This window comes from Clupea harengus, chromosome 11 (assembly GCF_900700415.2).
Source record: "Clupea harengus chromosome 11, Ch_v2.0.2, whole genome shotgun sequence".
NCBI classification, from domain to species: Eukaryota; Metazoa; Chordata; class Actinopteri; order Clupeiformes; family Clupeidae; genus Clupea; species Clupea harengus.
Genome location: NC_045162.1, coordinates 24,187,827 through 24,207,910, shown reverse-complemented (window position 1 = coordinate 24,207,910; position 20,084 = coordinate 24,187,827). Strand labels below are relative to the sequence as shown.

Here is a 20,084-nt window from a genome sequence, read left to right as displayed (position 1 = left end):
TTAAAAGTTCTGACAGCCAGCTATCTGCACAATAATAAGCAAATATTTCCTCTGGCAGAGCCTTCATAGTAATGTGTGTGCAGTCAATCACTCCAATTACATTAGGGGAACCAGCTCTCAGTACTTTATATACCTGGCTGACATATGAATGATACAGCTGGCATAGCGAAGGTAACAGGCGATATGTGGCTCCTTGCCATGTCCCTTTCCGAAGCCAGACCCAATTCAGCACAGAGTTTTAAAAGGATAGCTCTGAAATGAAATGGCTGATAAGCCACTCATACTGATACCCTTCTGATTCTGCCATTGTTAATGTTATCTAATAAGGTCAAATGTGCCATTAGTATTTGGCGAGTAGGCTGTTATTAGTCCAACTATTTAATTGTGTACACCTTGATGTGTTATTTCTAAAATAGCCCATTTTTCAATTAGGGTGACCAGGTTTCCGACTTTTTGTTGTACTGCACAGCATGTTGACCCTTTGTCACATATATTGAGATAATGTTCCAGATTTTCATTGGTCATCTGGTTTTTAATTTCCAGAAATTAGATTTGCCCGCCTGCACATGAGCCGATAGAGCCGATTATCTAAATAAATGGCTTATTAAGCTAAACCATCTGGCAACAAGATGCCACATCGTGTGGAGTCCTTGTATATAAAGTAACCGTATAAGCACATTTAAGTCTTTAAAATGAGGGTCAACATAATTTACAAGTTATTTGTCATTAATTGTGAGGTTGTCAACTTGTGGCAATGCGATTTTTCTGTAAATGAGCAGGGAATTGCAGCCCTTCCAATGTACATAGTCCAAAAGTTCATCAAGGACACTGCTCACTGGATCAAGGACATTGGTAAGTTTGTTATTATTCTTGCCATTTTCATTGTAGTTTTCTTCTATCTCTTTGTACACTTAATGCAATGTTCTCCACGGAGGATTTGTCACACTTGGGCAGGGTGTGTGGCAAACAATTCACAAAAAAGATATCTGTGAAGCGGGCAAGTGTTCTTATGGAGAATTGTCTTGACTTTGTGTTCCCTGGGTTATGTTGTGGAGATGTGTATAGAGATTTAGCACTTTATCACTTGTCACAGTCCACATGTGGTCTCACATATCAATAGATGACATATTAGAGTAATTTGCAAAGAACAGGAAGATTTGATTTCTCTGTAGTGTAATAGAGAATTAGTTGGTGATCATTTCCAACATATTCTATGTCTATAAACCTGTATTTAGATTAAAAATGTGAATGTTAAGCCTTAAAAGAGCAACCTTGGAGAAGGGGGGCATGGCTTTTTGGGATGACCCCACCTTCCTTTTTCCTGTTTTCAGTGTCATTATGGCAATTACAGTAATTACAGTGCTGGTTAAGTGGGGTTTACATGGAATGCACCCATTTGTTTGTGTTCACTGATCTTGGGACACATTTGTATCTGTTTTATATCTTGTGTCCGATTACATACCTACATTGTATTTATCACGTAGACAAACTATAGCCTTTGATAGGAGATTAGGCTGACTAAATATTCTTGACAGAAACACAAGCATTAAAGATGGTCTGGGCCATTCAGTGCATCAACCCATTGACTGGGAGCCATTGGACTCCTGTGATGATATGAAATACAAGATGTGGCTATTAAGTAACGATATTGTTATGACTATATACGAGTTATACGAGTATACAAGTTTTCTTCATTACTATTGAATTACAGCATTAGTCTCTCAATATGTAATAGCCACTCCTTCTATCATAAGTCAAAGTTATAATAATAGCAATATATACAGTAATACCTAAAGTCATATACACCACACTAAAAACAAAAGTAAATGAAATACAATTTCAACACAATACATTCGTAAATCAATCTATAGTAATGCTAAGTAGCCTGAAACATATTACATTTAATAATTCCTGGTAGTCTTGATGAGATCTGCATTTAGTTGGAGAAGTTAATTTGTTCTGAGGCAACATTTCATCGCACTGTGTAATAAATCATTTTATGCTTAATACTACACTGTACTATCACTTATTTCTGTTTTAACTAATGACAAACTGCCCAGCATATCTGGCATAATATTTCATTTGACATATCTTATATCAAATATATAGACTGACTGTTCACTATACCATTTCCATATACCAATTCACATCGGTTATCAAATTGGCCAACACTTTCGCTAGTTATCTTTGCTTTGTTGGAATGGCAAAACTGTGTTTTCAAAACTCTCAAAATCAAATATAACATAATAACCTGTGCGCGTGTATGGGTGTGTGCATGCGTGCGTGCACACGTGCGTGTGTGCAAGCGTGTGTGTGTGTGTGTGTGTGTGTGTGTGTGTGTTTGTGTGCGTGCGTGTGTGCGTGCCTGCGTGCGTGCGTGCATGCATGTGTGTTTGTGTGTGTGCGTGTGTGTGTGTGTGTGCGCCTGTGCGCGTGTATGCGTGTGTGCGTATGCGTGTGTGCGTTCGTGCGTGTGTGTGTGTGCGTGCGTGTGTGTGTGTGTGTGCTGTACTAGTGGGAATTTTGGGCACACCCTCACAAATCTCAGGGTCAACCAGGGCAGCACATCATCTGAGGCACTGGAACTAGATGGGTGATCTTTCCTTTTCCCTGGGCACAGTTCTGATGTAAGTATATTTATGTTCACTTTTAGTATGGCAGAAATTAGTACAATTTAATGACACATGGTGCAGTAAAATCCATGAGAATTTGGAAAAATGCCATCAAGATTTGGTGCTGGTAACCAGTTGCAAAGCACTGTTATTACATCAGTTGCTATATGCAGGACATGGTGGTTGAATTAGCAGTTTTCTTCATCCAATTACTTTCCCTTTTATTTACTGTCTGACTAGCTGAAATGTCCTGGAAACTAAATGAAACATTTTAGAAAATGTACAATTAAATTCTCATTGCTATTCTCAAGCAAGCAAATATGAGAGATATGGGTGTTAAGTCTGCAAAAGTCTTACTGTAACACTGCATTTGTTAGTTTTTTCTTTACATTGCTACTTAATCTCAATTTTTAAGTACACTGATAACCTGAATATTTGTTAAATACACGACTTTGGAGTATTAAGTAAGCATCTTACACTGTGACATGAAGTGTTTGCACAATTACATGTGACAGCTACACAGCTCTGAGGGGTAGATACAAAGATACTGGACTTTTTCCATAGAAAGAAATCAAGACGTTAAGGTTTGAAGCAATCTTATTCCATAATACTAACTAAAGTAGCGATGACACAAGAACTGCTGCTGCTCTTCAAATAGAAATCTTATGCTGAGCACAATATCCTCAACAATTAAACATTTATCAAGAAGATATTACATTATATATTTTCTAGCAGATTTTACCCTTAATTGGGAACATTGTATTTTGAATGGACCAAAGTACTGTAAGAAGTTTGCTCTGAAGGTCAGGAAACTGCTGCAAATGTTCTTGGTTATTTGTGAGGCTCTAGCAAGACTCGTTATACAGCACTTGTTATCGTATTGGTGCTGGAAGCATGTTGAGCCACTTTGTCTAAAACACTGATGATAGGTGAAAATTCACCCTAGTTACCTCAGGACTCCGGAGCTGCATATAAGTATATTTATTAGACAAACAACAATTGCAATCGGGCTCACTCCCAGCACAAGGCTGAAAGTGAAGCAATGATAAAGACATCGCACAAGGTTTATATAGACAGAAGATGAGCGTTCAGCACGGATAACCACGTGGTGGATTTCTGATGTCCGAGGCAAGGATGGAAGTTTTGCAAGGTCGGAAGAAGCACAGTTCGACCCTTCTTATCACTTCTGGTCTAAACATGCTCTTGTACATATGCAGACTAAGTGGCACCTAATATTTTAAGTTACACACACGCAGAAAAGCCATGTTCCTGCTTTCATAAGCACATGATTCATACAAGGAATATATTAATACAAAGCACTTGATTATTATATTCTTAAGTCATTAACAGTGTTTGGAAATTATCTCCATCAACTGATGTGCAGGGTTGCCAAGTCTCACACTTGATGTGCAGGGTTGCCAAGTCTCACACTTGATGTGCAGGGTTGCCAAGTCTCACACTTTTGGCGTGAGACACGCCTTTTATGTCCTGTCTCACACCAGCGTGAACATTTTTTCCATTGATGTCAATGCATCTCGCACCAAAAAATACTACTGTTTTGGTCAATCTTTTTCAATCTCACCAGTTCTCGCTCCAAGTCAACCTTGAAAGTTGTCAACTCTGCTGATTTGATGCTTGCTCAAGTTGTGATTGAGCATTTATTTCTTCTTGGAATAGGCATCCTTGTTAAATTGTGTAATTTTAATTTTAAAGAGTTTAAAGTCAAACATCTGGACAGACCTGCACTTTTGAGTTTATGGGTTGGTTTGGCTTTCATCTAAGGCTAGGTAAGTTGGCTGTTCACAGTTAAATCATGACATGACATGAAAAATCAAAGAAAGAAAACGGACTTGTGCTTATCTCATGCCATTCTCTCATGCCTCAGGACATTTCTGACAAGGCATTTGTCACGGACACTCTATCTTCTGCCATCCAGTAATTCTGAATTTTCATCTTCTTAATGTTCATGTTTCAGGACATACTAAACAAAATGTCACCACTTCTAGTCATCATACTCATTGGATTTTGTGTCTCTGCCTGTGCAGCACAAGAAAAAGGTTAGTTCTTTCATTAAGTAAATGTGTGATTGCACTGCACTGTCTGTACAATGTCAAAGCATTTAACTAAAAACGGCATTGTAGAAAAAACGGTTAAATGACTTACCATTGCCATTACAACTGAAGCAGCTGGGGCTTTAATACATCAGTATTTATTCTCCGATCCTCCTCATCCTTCCAGTATGCACACAGGAGGCTGTGGCTGACCTTGTGTTCCTGGTTGATGGCTCCTGGAGTATTGGAAAAGAGAACTTCCAGCAGATCCAGGATTTCCTCCACACTCTGGTTAACAGTTTTAGCGTTGGTCCTGATCAAGTCCGCATTGGCCTGGCCCAGTACAGCACTGACCCACGGACAGAGTTTCTCCTAAACACCTTTCAAGACAAACAAGAGATTCTCGAGTACATCAAGAAATTGCCTTACAAAGGAGGTGGCACCATGACTGGTTTGGGATTAGATTTCATACTCAAGGAGCAATTTGTTGAGCAAGCGGGCAGTCGAGCGAGACAGGGCGTACCACAGATTGCTGTTGTCATCACAGACGGTAGATCACAAGATGATGTAGAGCCACACGCTGATGACTTGAGGCGTCGGGGAATCATACTCTATGCTATCGGGATCAAAGATGCAGATGAGGAACAACTGAGGAAGATTGGCAATGAGCCCCATGACCAGCATGTGTACAGCGTCTCTGACTTCAATGCTCTTCAGGGCATCTCTCAGAACATCGTGAAGGTGCTGTGTACCACCGTGGAGGAGGCCAAACGCCAAATAACTCAGGCCTCACTAGGTTAAGTGATTAACAGCCATTACAACTTTTTAGAATTTTGACTGCAAATTTTCTTATAGTGTTTTATTGACTTTACAACTGTCAGCTGTTGTAGCTTAAATGATATAGACATTATCCAAACTAAAAACTACAAGTACTTATACCTTAAAAATATGAAGATATTTCAATTATGTATTTATTATGTTACAGAGTTTGCTGATGTCTTTTTTCTGGTGGACAGTTCAACAACGCCTCAACAGTTCCAGATGATCAAGTCCATTCTTATTGGCCTGGCAAACCAACTCAATGTGAATATTGACTCTAATCGCATGGGCTTGGCACAGTTCAGTGGTGACACCAAAGTAGAATTTCGTCTGAATGGCTACAAGACCAAAGAAGAGGTCGTCGCCCACCTACAACGTTTTAGACTGAGAGGCGGTGGACCACGAAAAACTGGAGCAGCGATGGATTACACCCGCACTAACCTACTCACCCCAGAGGCTGGAGCTCGTCTATACCCAGGCTTTAGACAGTACCTGGTGCTGATGACGTCAGGGAGATCAGATGACAGCGTGCTTAGGCCATCACAGACCCTCAAAGACCAGAGTATAAATGTGATCACTGTTGGGGTTGATAATGCTGACAATATGGAAATGCAGATCATCGCCACAGACTCCTCAATGTCCAAGAATTTGGGGCAAAATTTTATGCAGATAACACAAGAAATAAAGGCCATAATTGAATCAAAGGATACATTCAGTGTTGAAGATGGTAAACTATTTCATTACTTTGCTTAACAGTTCATATATTTTTGATTTATACATAGTTCATGTATTTTCTGTTGATTCTACTTGCTTATTCACATGTTGTGAGCTTTATTTAAGCCATTACAAACATTTTGAATTTTGTTTTGCTCAGTACAGAACCCCCACTATAACCACATATTATAATGATCATCTCTATTTCAGAATGTGTCTCAGCCACAGTTGCAGACATCGCATTCATTGTTGACCAACGTAGCAGCACAGGGAACGAAAACTTTAAACATATGCGCAACTTCCTTCACCGGATTGTAGCTGGTCTGGACATCAGTTCAAACAAAGTGAGAGTGGGTGTAGTGCTCTACAGTAATACACCCAAAGCTGAAATGTACTTGGACACTCATGGGAATAAACAGGACATTCTCCATCACATCAGGAGACTTCCATTTTTAGGGGGTACAATTACAAAGACCGGAGAGGCACTGATGTTTGCTCAGAGTGATGTGTTCACTAGGAAGAGAGGCAGCAGGCAACACTATGGAGTAGAACAGTTAGCCGTTGTCCTCACAACTGGAAATTCTGCAGATGATGTCAGCCAGGTGGCAATGGATTTACGCCAGTCAGGGGTCAAAGTTTTCACCGTAGGGGTGAAAAATTCCCAGATTGCAGAACTGCAGCAGATTGCCTCCTATCCACCCCAGAGGTTTGTGTTCACTGTGGAGGATTTTGCAAAACTCAGCACAATACAGAGAGACCTGAGGACAAGCATTTGCCATGAAATCCACAGAAGCCAGAAAGGACATGGACTAGGACGTGGACTTCCTGGACAATTTGGACTTCCTGGGTTCTCAAGAACCCAACAAAACGTCCCAACTCAAGGTAAATACCAGAAACTAAATACACTATATAACAACAACAACAACAAAAAAAACATTCCTGGCAACTTCATATTCGAAGGTCTAGGTCATGACTGCCATTAAATAGGTAGATATTCTAACATTTGCAAAATTTGGCAAATTTAACAGAACGATTTTAACCAAGGCCCCTACAAAGTTCATAAATCCAGTTTAGTATTACTCATGTGGATCCAGGTGTATATAACATATATCTGGAGATATATATCTGGAAGTAATCGTGTGGGAATTTGGCTTTAAAATGGTTGGGAAAGATTACATGGACACTTTGATGCATTGTTACAAAGTAGATATGACATTGTCAGAAAAATGTGTTCCAAGGAAGGTGAGATACATTGTGATGTGATACAAATTAGTTTTTCTGACCGTTTCTTTTCCTTACTCTCTGTGACAGTTTAAAAGTATGGGTAACGTGTTTTCTTGTTTCTGCATCTATAAATAAGAATGCATTTCTCACATTTTCAATCAATCCTGGTACTGTTTCTTCCACAGTATGCCACACGAAAGCAGATGTCCTCTTGATGGTTGAAAGTTCTTCTATGATTTCCACGGCAGACTTTGTGAAGATAAAAATGTTCATTGGATCGCTTGTCGATTTGTCTGCCATTGGGCCGCATGCACTACGAATGGGTTTAGTTCAGTATGGCAAACGACAACAATTGGAATTTCGTCTCGACACCCACTACAAGAAAGATGAGCTGCTCAAGAAAATTAAAGCCATGCGGGAATTGGGTGGTGGCACGGAGACTGGCAAAGCACTCCGTTATGTGTCCCAGCTCTTTGATGAGGGCCGCCCTGGTGTCCCACAAATCCTGATTGTCGTGTCTGAAGGGAGGTCACAGGATGAAGTTGCTGATGCTGCTGACATGCTGGGCCATAAAGGCGTCATCATCTACTCTATTGGCATAGGCAGTGCAAACAGTAAACAAATGGCAAGAATCGGTGGCAGCATTAAAAACAAATACCATTTCTTGAAGGATTTTGATGGGCTGCAGCCATTATCAGAGACACTCATGTTTGACATCTGTCATATGGAAGGTTTGTGATTTCAGTGTTGTTGGAGTTTTTCTTTATGATGGTAAAAAAGGGCCTAAAATACTGAAGGGTTTGGATATTAGTACTGCTATGATTTTGTATTGCATGAGTCAGCTATTTCAATCATTACAATCATCATCATGTAAACATTTTTTATAAACACTGGCAGCATGACTGTCAACTAGAACCCAGAGGGTCTATCTCTGGTAGAATATCAGTAGTGATTGACAGCAAACCCTGGACCCACTCCTTTACATGTTCGTTTGAAATGTCCCCTAATGGCATTCAGTTAAACTAAAAATGAAGAGTGTCAGGAACAATCATTTCTGTGCGACTAATCTTTTCCTGTATCCCTCTTCCACAGGATGTCAAATCGATATGGCAGACATAATCTTCCTGGTAGACGGGTCACAGAGCATCAGTGATGAACAGTTTCAGAGTATGCAACACCTCATGTCATCCCTTGTGAACAGTTCTTCCATTGGAAAAAAACATGTGAGAATTGGGGCCATTGTCTACTCTACTGAACCACAAATCCAATTTGCCTTGAATGAGTACGATACCAAACAGGAGCTGAGACAGGCCATATCACGCTTGAAGCCTTCAGATGGTGACACTTACACAAGCAGAGCGCTGAGTTACTCTTTAAACTACTTCAGAAATTCAAATGGTGCCCAAAGTGACAAATGGGTGCACAAGTTTCTCATAGTTATCACAAATGAAGAGGCAACAGATGCCGGGCAACTGGAAGAAGCATCTGCAAAGCTGCGTAACAATGGAATCAGTATATTTGGTATTGGAGTAAAGCAGGACAAGAATACAAAGCTACCAAATCAGCTGCTTACAATGACCAATAACGCCAACAGGGTGTTCTATGTGAATGATATTAATGCATTGGAGCTATTGGACAGAACAATTTCCGAAGAGATCTGTAATGTCAACAAAGCAGGTAAGTTATTTTGTATCCAATCCATAATGTATGATATCTTCCTCAAATAAAGAGTAAAATGTGTAAGATGGCAAAACCCACTCTCTGAGTCACTGCAAACCCTCTTTTGTTCTTTACAAAGTGACTAAATCATTCAATATACTTTTAATGTAGAATACAAATTCTGTTAAATGATCTTTCTCCCCCAGACTGTAAAATGGATTTGGTAATGTTGGTGGACGGCTCAGAAAGCATTGCTAGTTCCAACTTCTCGCTCATGAAGATCTTCATGACAGACATGGTGAAGACCTTTAACATTAGTCAAAGCTTTCTACAGGTTGGAGTGGCTCAGTTCAGCACTCACCAACAAAAGGAATTCTACCTTAATGAGTATGAGAATAGAGCAAAAATTATTAGTGCGATAGAGGGTATAAAGCAACTTCGAGAAGGCACGAAAATTGTTCCAGCACTGAAATTCATCCAGGAATTCTTCAAGACTGAACATGGTAGCAGAAGAGACATGGGTGTTCACCAAACTCTGCTGTTAATCACCGATGGAGAGACAGAAGAAGATGTTGAAGCTGTTGCCGATGATCTCAGAAACAGTAAAATAGACGTGTTTGTGATTGGAGTGGGTAGACTCCAGACTGATCAACTCCTCAAGATTGCAGGCAGTAAAGATAGGTTCTTACCCATTAACGCATATGAAGAACTTACAAAGACGTTGAAGAGGGTGGTTGGGACCGTCTGCTCAAGATCCGATGACCCAGACCCTAACCCAGACCCTAACCCAGACCCAGGTAAGTGATCTATTGCAAGTTTTGTGATTTTGTGAAAGTAATTAAAGAGAAGCCCTAAATTGTAAATCAGACCTAAACAACAGAGATTATAGTTTGTCATATGGAGGCTAAATTCACAAGAAAAGATAAAAGACCGGTCTGTCTGGAATCAACTGATCGGCATGATTCCTCCTGCATGCTACAGTAATACTATTTCCAATAATAATAAAGAATTGTTAGAATAGAATCATTTATACAAATAATTTATAGAAAGTTTACCATTAGAATATGCAGTTTATTGATAGCTGAAGGCCCAGTTTACTCTTCCCTTACCTACATGACAGCCATACCTCTTAGTCTTATTCTTCTGCATATACTTTTATAGTATTATTTTAAACAAATAAGGAAACAACAAATTGACTAGTTGGAAAACATGTGTTCATATTTATTAAAGTAATGTATTTGTAATATTCGCTATAGTGCTGGACTCATATGCACGACACTACACACAGTTTTTAAATCTAAGCAAGAAGACTTTCCTTACTATGTGGGTTACAAAGAAAAACAGAAAATATTCTGCGATACAACATTGAAACACAAACAATGACTGACAAAGAATTGAAGGAAACTTAGGGTTTAAATAAACAGGGGGCACCACAAGGGAAACAAACATCAGTGGTTTAATACAATGAGTGGCAGGTGAACACAAGGCAGACAATAACTGTGCTAATAAACAAGAAGAGCAGAAAAGGGCGGGGAACAACAGAAGCACATGGCCAAGTAAACAAAGGCAACCTGGAAGAAAACAACACACAAGACTACAAGACTACACTACGAGTTCAAAACTAGGAACAGACAGGAAAAAGTGCAGATTGTAACAGTATTAAAATAAGACATGAGCATTGCTTTCACAGTATGCACTGCTTCTGTGTTTCTCGTTAGGATGTCATGTGGACATTGCTGTTGGATTTGATATCACCAGAAGGCCAAACCACGCTGTCTTCAGTGGACAGGTCCAGTTAAAGCAGCAGCTGCCCAAGATAATCAGCAAAATTGCGTCTCTGGATAACATATGCTGCGTTCCTAATAGCATCATTAAGCCAAAGTTCGCCTTCAGTTTAGTCGATAAAGAGGGAAGAGAGCTGGACTACTTTCCCTTTGAGGAGTACAGCTCAGGGGTGGTGGGAAAAGTGACAGATCTAGTGGCAAATAGGAACACCTTCTTTAACACACAGTTTTTGGAGTCTTTCCAAAAAGTGTTCAGAAATTCAGCAGCTAAAGTAAAGGTAAACATGAACATTTCTACATTTTGGATGATATATTATATTATATTATATTATATTATGTTATATTATATTATATTATATTAAATTATAATATATTTATATTACATTATATTATAATATATTATGCTATATTATATTATGTTATGTTATGTTATGTTATGTTGTATTATGTTATATTTATGTTTTATGTTTCAGGTGCTGGTCATTTTCTCAGATGGTCTTGATGAGCCAGTGAAAACACTGGAGTTGGAATCGGACCGTCTAAGAAGTAGTGGTAGGATATTAAAAGATTTATGACAGATAGAAAGTAGTATCAGTGTCACACAGATTTATGACAGATAGAAAGTCATATTAGCGTCACACAGATTTATGACAGATAGAAAGTAATATCAGTGTCACACAGACCACATTGTCTGTCACATAAAAATGCCTCACTGTCGTACGGCGAACCTTTCTTTGTATTTGGAATGTATTTAGGGTTTCCTGAGGTGCCAAAACTGAAATCTAATTTTCAAAAACATGTTGCTGTTCGTGACAATATGCTACTAGGATATGAGAACAGAATTAAAATTAAATGATTTTCTTTGCAGGAGTAAGCGCACTGATAACGGTGGCTTTGGATGGAGTTCAAAATGCCCATGAGCTTCAGATGGTTGAGTTTGGGCGAGGTTTCGGTTACAAGAAGCCCTTTTTCATCAGGACGTATAACATAGAAGATGCCATACGGAAAGACATAGTGAGACTCCGAAATTATTCCTAAACAGGGCAAAGCCCCAGCATTTTTGAGGTCCTCAGTTTAATTTGGTTCAATTCCTAGAGATTACACAATGTTTACACAACACACGTTGATGCACAGCTCCGATTTTTTTAAATTCAGTTTTTTAGATTGACTGGTTACACCTACCAAAAGCCTAGATTAATATCCGATAGTTCTGTTTATGACCTCTATCAAAGATTATCCTTGAAACAACCATCATGTTCACAGAAGCTTAGCTGATACAGTGGTAATGCAACGGTGTAAGCAACACAACCCAAACCACTAAATCAGCTGTAACATTAATTTGCAAGTTGCACTTAAGTCAAACAATTAATTTATGTGTTTATTTTATGATGCATTACATTATCTTTGTTAGTGTAAGGTGTCCTCAAAAGCCACAAAACTATCAAGTTGTCCTTAGTTTTTAATAAGATAAGTTCAAGTTTTGCTGAATGAGGTGTCTTGCCCAGATTGAGTATATTTGTTGATATGCTGTTCACAGATGTCAGAAAGCTAAAAATGCACAATGCCTTTGTACGGTATCACCTCTGGGGTTTCTGCACGTCTGTTTGTCTCAAACTCTTGTCATTCCTGCCTGACCTTTTCTGACCCTGTCCGTTGTCTGCCTGTACCTTCAGCATACAGTGACAGAGAAGGTGTGCTGTGGTGTGATGTGTACGTGCACTGGCCAAGACGGTATGCGAGGACCACGAGGACCACCAGGACCAAAGGTCAGGTCACACTTGGAGAGTTTTACATGACTAGGGTTTTCCAGGGTTGACCGTGTCCACTAACCATCAAAAAAGGGAGTTAACTATAATACAAAGATATATTGTAAAGTGTATTTGAGAGGTTTTAGTTTGTACTTCATTATGCTTTAATGTATTGCACACATCTTTTTTTTATTGCACAATGCAGAGGGTCCTGTTTATAACATTACTGAAATGTCTGGCTAGTCTGCCAACAAATGAGATTATTTACTAGACAGTCGCTTACCAGCGATATTTTGTAGTCACAGCTTTCTTTTGTACTTTGCATCTTCCTACAACTGCATGTTAAATACTGCAATGTAATACAACTTGCTAAACAGTGCCTGCTTCTGTACAATACATACAGTATTAACCTTTATTACATTTTCATTACATTGTTTCTATGTTAACTCGGTACATTTTTTTCAAGATGTAAGAATATGTTTTCGTGAGGCTCAGATCTCAGATGATATATGATGTTTTTTTTTTTACTCTGTTTGAACAGGGCATTCCAGGGTCAAAGGGCCATGCAGGATATCCTGGAGAAGAGGGCGGTCCTGTAAGTGTGATTTCACTTTAATATGCCGATACACAGGTGTGTCTTAGGGACACCCTCAAAATGGATCTAGACAAAAGCTCAATTGTTCTATATCTATACTATTATGAAAAAGGTCACCATGAAAATACCTAATAATATTCTATGCCTATGGAATTTTGTATTGCTCTCTAATGAACACTGGACACTTCATTTTTAAACCTTTATGACCTTCCAGTTAAGCCACCTTTAGCAAAGAGAAATTAGCTGAAGACCATATTCACAAAAAGGAGAGTTTGGCCAACTAAACAAAAAAACAGTTTCTGCCAAAGGACTGTAGCTGAAGTCACTCTGAATGTGTATAAGGACCAAAGGTAATTAATGAAAGTAGATCATTTGTAAAAAGGATAGCTTGTGGTTGGTAAAGGCATACTTACAGAGGGGGGTGAGTGTTAAACCATATACATACAACACCTAATTGTTAGGATTTAAACACAGATTGTTATACTGTTAGTATCCTGTTTTACTGAATTACTGCCCCTCTTGTTTTACACCTAAATGCCAAGTCTTGCATGCACAGATAAACCATCGGATCAATCTGGAGCTTCCGGGCATCTCTGTGATTGACCTTTTTATGCAGCGCAGTTTGGTAAAAACCACTAACCTGGCTATTGCTCCCAGCAAACATAGAAGAATTGAAGCCGGGGCAAGAAGAATGTGTACAATTATTGATCAAGGAATCTGTCAAAAATGATTGATGGCCTATTATAATTAACAACCTATTTGTCCGTTTTTGATTGATAGTTTGGTTTGACAGACAAGCTGTTAGGATGTAAGATGGTTAACCGTAACTCTGGTATACGTGCATGTGTATTAAGGTTTTGAAACGTCAACCATTTCATCCTCATGAATCAAACTGTTGAATTTTGAAGGCCAACCAAACCATTTTATGAATCTTTATTCATTCTAAAATCTTTTCAACTTCGAAAGTTTTATCCCTACCAACTTTTGCAATTCTTCTTCATAAAAACATCCTTCTATTATATCTCTGTCATAATCTTTCAACCTGGTGGCATTTGTGGAATATGCTGTGATATGGTGAAAAATGTGTGCGTATAGTTTTGCTTGTATCTCATTGTAAAGGGACCTCTTACTTTGGAAATTCTCACAACATCGCCTGTATTGCATATAATCTAAAGGCCCCTTTGACATGTATCAGTCCATATCAGTATCGGCCTCAACATATCGATGTTTGTCCAAGTGCGCCCTCTTGTGTTTAATCCAACATATGGCAGGTTTATTTTACCTTAACTAAATATGGGTAATATACTCTAATTAACCTTAGTTAATGGAGGCTCCTGGTTGGCCACATAAGCAAAGATGCTTGGTACACCAGAGTAACATAGGATACGGAAGATTAATTCAAGACAGGCATTTTTGATGACACACGTTGGTTTCTGCTATACTTCAACCTCTTTTGGCATTTTAACGCAAGCGCAGTTTAGTTTAGTTGCATATTTTAACAATGAAGCTGATGTAAACGGTGTTGGTTTAATTTAGCTGACTAGCTACTGAACGTTAGCTTCAACTCTATCTTTGCTATGGTCAATGCCATCATAGGTACCATTTATTTTCCTTTGATAGCGTTTAGTTTAGGGTTTAGGGAGTAAATATACGTCACGTACAGTTAGGCAGTCTTGTTTGGTGACGGTTAATAGGCTAACGTTAGCCAACTATTTTGCCCCTCTTGGATAATATACGACTCCAGATCAAAAGTTTAGAGATAGCTATAACATTAGACCGTTTTCACAGACGCGTCGAAAATGGTAAAACACAGAAGCAAACAAAAGACTCGGCCCTAGTAGTAGCCTTTACGCATGGTGGATTTTTTTCCAGGCCCACTCCCGCAGAAATAGTTTATTGACTAGGCTATTTTGTTTGCTCCACCTGAAAAAGCCTGTAGGTAATGTTAGAGGTCTATGCAGGATGCTTTTTTTCAGTCCCGTTCCTGCTGTAGTGGGGGGAAAAAACACCAACCTGAATAACATTCTGTACTTGAAGAACATAGAATACATTTCTGTAACTTTTATTTCATTTTATACATATTTTGTCTTATTCCTGAAGCCAAAACCGTACTCAACTATTATATACATATACAGGCCAAATATTGAACCAATCACCTAAAACAACCTGTTTGCTTATTATAGGGACAGAGAGGACCTACAGGAACAAATGGAATTCATGGAGGACCAGGTTGCGATGGCAGAAGAGGTCTGAAGGTAGGGTACTGTAGCGAAAGGAAAGAGCAGAGCACCCATTGCTAACACCACCATATGTAGCGAAGGGAGAACAGTCACCCCACCCGACCTTGAACCCAGGTACCAAACTTGCAACCTAACGCAAAAACCCAGGCTCGTTGGTATGGCAGTCAGAACGCAATACTCAACCATAGTGACGGCACTCAGTCACACTGCCCTCACCTTCGGGGAGCACACCAATGCGCCTCATGCACACAGGCATCCGTCACGCATCCTCCATCTGTACTTCTCCCATCCCAGGGTGCCCCACACACTAATACTTCACCCATCTCTGGGGTTCCTCACATCCTCAACCCTAACCTGTTGGTCCATCATACGGTTCATATACTGGGCACGCCTCCATTGGCCTCACAGCAAGCCATCCCACTTCTGACACCTTACATAGCGAAGGGAGAGAGCAGTCACACCATTCTGTCATAGGTGTACAGACTTGAGAGTTTTAAAAGCATGTAACCAGTAACCACGACTTTCGTCAAACAAGATATCTGATGTATGGATTTTTCAGGGTACCAGAGGCTACAATGGTGATGTGGTAAGAACAAATATTTCCAATCAATGCAAAGAAAGTCAAATAAATTCTGTGATAATAATTGGAGTATTGACTGCTGTAGTGGAACATTGAATATGTACTGAAATATGTACAATGTGTAATAATCATGTTTAATAGGGCGATGATGGAGAACATGGCCTGGATGGAGTTCATGGTGAACAGGTAATGTTTTCTCCAATGTCTGTGTGCTAATGTTATCCTTCGCAATGACTTGTAGTAATACACAAGCAATGCAGTAGGAACAATCCACAGAGTTACTCCTTCCATTTTAAACTATATGAATGTTAACGCCATGCAAAGTGATAGTATTTTTATACCAGAGGACTGGAGACCTCTATCAGACAATGGCAGAGAAATCAAAAAACAAGGTTTTATTTACAGTGATGCGCATTAAAGGGAGAGAGAGCATGGCTTCACATAGAGATTGACCAGCTTCTCTGACTAGAACAGAGACAGTCCTGGGTCTAGCTCTAACATGTGATATATAGTGTAGATGAGTCAGAGTTACCCTATGGCCTTCCGGACATAACCAAAGCACCACAATCCTTATCACGTAGAGACACAGAGGTGCACATAAAGAAATGGCACATTCAGAAACACAGATATTTGCTTAACCCTACTTCTAATTCTAACATAGAAGTATGTGAGCAGAATAATATGAATCGTAAGACTAGTTCTGACTGGAATCTCTCTCAAAAGTATCTTGGTATTTCAAATGGAAATGCTGCATAAATCATTAGCTGCACAGCCAGGCTAGTAAGGAGGTGAAGTTTTTCATATGCAGTTAGGTTCATGTGATAACAAATCTTCATACACTCAATCATCAACATTTGAAAAAAAAAAAAATGCCATCTTGTCCAAGGCTGTCCAAGTGTTTGCCTTAACCAGACATTGTTAAGAAAAAAAGTTTAAAAAAAAACCCTTAAATTAACATTGATTTGTGAAGTAGTCAATGATGTTGTCACGATCCTGCCCAGGACCTCCAGATCTTGGCTCATGTTTCCTCTATCTCCTATCATGTTGTGCTTTGCATGTGTTCCATGTTCCCTTTTTTACAAGAGTAAGTTCACTCTCCAAGTCACAGCTTATGGGGATTCCAGAGATGGTTTTTTTCTTGTATCAGAGACTGAGGAGGAGCCTGTAGGTTCACCAGGAGTCACTCAATAGCTCCCAGGCTAAGTCTGGCTCATATGGGGCCTGCTAGATTCCTGCCCAACCCTGCTCCTGAGTTGGCTAGTTTTCAACGTGCTGGCTGGACAGAGTGGACTCAAGACTGCTAGTCCCCTGCCAGATCCTGTTCCCCAAGATCCCCAGGGCTATCCATGCTGCCAAGCACTCCAGCTGACGTTTCACCTGTTCCTGAGCCTCTCAGTTCACATCAGGCTTGTTTCTGAGCCTGCTCAAGCCAAGCCTGTCCCAGAGTCTACCCACACCAAGCCAGCCCCTGATTCAGTTTATGTCAAGCAGTTCATGTCATTCCATCTGCTCCAGAGCCTGTCCCTGGGTTGATTCCTGTCATCGAGATGGTTCTTGAGGTGGTCACTGTTCCCATGGTTCCTGTGACTGAGATGGTTCCTAAGGAGGTTCCTGTTCCTATGGTTCCTGATTCACAGATGCTTCCTTTTACTGAGATGGTTCCTGTACCTGAGTTGGTTCCTGCCCCTGAGGTGGTTACTGTCCCCATGGCAGTTTTTGTTCCTGATGCCACAGAGGCAGTATCTGCCTTTGGGTCTCCAGTTCCTGAGCCCAAGCCTATTGCCACGCCTGCTGCCAAGTCGGCTGTTGCCACACCTGCTGGCCGGAGGGGTTCCGGCTTCACCACAGACATCCTGACTAGTCCCCAGAGGGGTTTCGTCTTCACCATCGGTGCCGTCTCGTTCCATCCACAAGAGTGTCCACCTGCCTGTCCTGTTTCTGGACTGTCCTCCCGAGGGCCCCCGCCTATCCGCCCTGCCTCTGGGTCTCACTCTTGCCTTAAGTACAGTCTATGTGTTCATGCTTTGTACAACTTTGCCTGTTTAACACTGATTACGACTTTGCCTGTTCCCTTGGACTATCTGATTTTTGGATTTACTGATTTTTGGATATCGATCTCTGCCTGACCAGTGAGTTTGGCATTACCCCTGCTTCTCTGTAACTGTGCATGACCATGGACCTGCCCTCATTTTTTTGGATTCCATCTACTCTTTTGTACTTCTGCTTGGACTGTTCTCTGTGTGCCAAACCTAGAGACTGTTACTGACTACTGAGCCTTGCCTGGTGGCTAGTACTGTTACTACTTATTAACTTCTCACAAGTCCTGTCTCTGTGTCTGCATTTGAGTTCAATATTCATACCCCTGGCCTCACCAGCGCGTGACAGATATGAGCCAATTACATTTTAGAGTGTGATTGATATTGGAGCTATGATCAATATATTGTAAAAGTCCAAACTTCATAAGATCTTCAAGATCTCAAGAATTGTTCAACCAGGAAAGATCAAATATGGTTTCCTTTATTTTGGCTGCATTTGCTAACATTTCCAAAATTCCATTTCCATTATTTCACCTGTTGAACCTGTCAAATCGTTTTGAATAATGTTATTTGGCGTTATTGGTTATTTGTTCGTTATCCCTTGCACAACTGTTTGGACCCCCATTGAATGCAACTTACGGCTACTTGTAGTGAATGGCTATGTGTTGCCTCTCAGTGGTTAATATAACAACAACGAGCCAGTACGCTTGTACACACATATTTTGACATCTTTTTGTTTGTTCATTAACATTTTGATATGTATCCTATATAGGGTGGTGCTGGAGTTCCTGGCGCACCTGGGGAGAGAGGAGATCCTGGCAACCCTGTAAAGTCTCTTTCTGACATTCGATTCTATTCTTTTCTATTTGTAACATGCACTCAACTTACTGTATTTTTACTTGTACTTAAGGGTATTTTTGATTGACATCTAACAAAGAATCTTGATTATTTACCTATACTCATTACCTAATGAATAACAAAGTGTAACTCATTAGGTAATCAACTTCACAGACAAGCGTACATTAAGAAGGCAACCACCCTAACAAGCAATTACTAAGACTTAATACAAGTCATACATTTGGAGATAATGGCTTGTCTTTTGGAAGATGGGCAATTACCTTATGTACACCATCATCCTCCTGTGTGTTCCAGGGTCGACGAGGCATCAGAGGGGATCTTGGCATAAAGGGACAGCATGGTTTAAGAGGAGATACTGTAAGTTTGAATGTCAGCATTGATCACACATTTAAGTTTCTGCTAACAACTCAAAAGGAATGTAGGATTTTTTCATGCAACATGCATAGGAAATGAACATCATGCGATCCACAACAGAAAAATATAATTATAGTCTCTGATGTAATTCACTGATTGTCGACATAATTTATGTGCAAATGCAGTTGTGTATATATATAATGTTAGTGATTTAATACAAAAATCTTGTCTGATATAGCGGGCCTCAGACAGCTTACTGTGCCTACTTCTGACTTCTGTACATTTTTCAGAAGATTTGTTAATTGTCCATTTTTCAGAAGATTTGTTAATTGTCCATTTGTTCAGGGAGAACATGGGGCAGACAACATACTTGCAGGCCAAAAGGGAAAACAGGGAAACAGAGGAAGACAGGTTTGTGAATAACTGAACAAGGTCAAGTATCACAGATGATATCAGCTGAAATAATATAGGATTAATAGGATTGCAATGTGTGTGGCAGGCAGATAGCAATGAATATAAAAGTATGCTACTTTTGTTGAATGGCTTTATATACTGAGTTTTCTGCTCCTCTGACAGGGAGATACAGGGCTGGATGGTCAAGTGGGAATACTAGGAGATCCTGGAAACCATGTAAGCCTTTCATATCCTCTCTTTTTAAAAGTGGATGCATTAATGTTCTCCATCCGTACCACATTACCAACGTTCCTGGCATGGTTGTGTTTTCTTTCATGTTTTCTTTCATGTTTTCAAGGGCCCTGCAGGAAAAAGAGGTCAACCAGGCATTAAGGTAAAGTTCACATTGTTCACTGA

The 20,084-nt window shown here is 39.9% G+C and overlaps 1 protein-coding gene and 1 long non-coding RNA gene across 2 annotated transcripts; both read left to right on the top strand.

Annotated features, from left to right (window-relative positions):
- Positions 1–797: 797 nt before the first annotated feature.
- LOC116222527 (collagen alpha-1(XIV) chain-like) lies at positions 798–5,464 on the top strand. The gene is made up of 2 exons (XM_031576944.2): positions 798–852; positions 4,851–5,464. Exons 1-2 carry the CDS (start codon positions 798–800, stop codon positions 5,462–5,464), a joined length of 669 nt encoding a protein of 222 aa, XP_031432804.2.
- A 10,713-nt stretch (positions 5,465–16,177) lies between these two features.
- On the top strand, positions 16,178–20,057 carry LOC116222555. The gene is made up of 6 exons (XR_004164720.1): positions 16,178–16,212; positions 18,835–18,888; positions 19,215–19,277; positions 19,620–19,685; positions 19,851–19,904; positions 20,026–20,057. It is a non-coding gene; the product is annotated as an uncharacterized LOC116222555 (long non-coding RNA).
- The last annotated feature ends 27 nt before the right edge of the window (positions 20,058–20,084 follow it).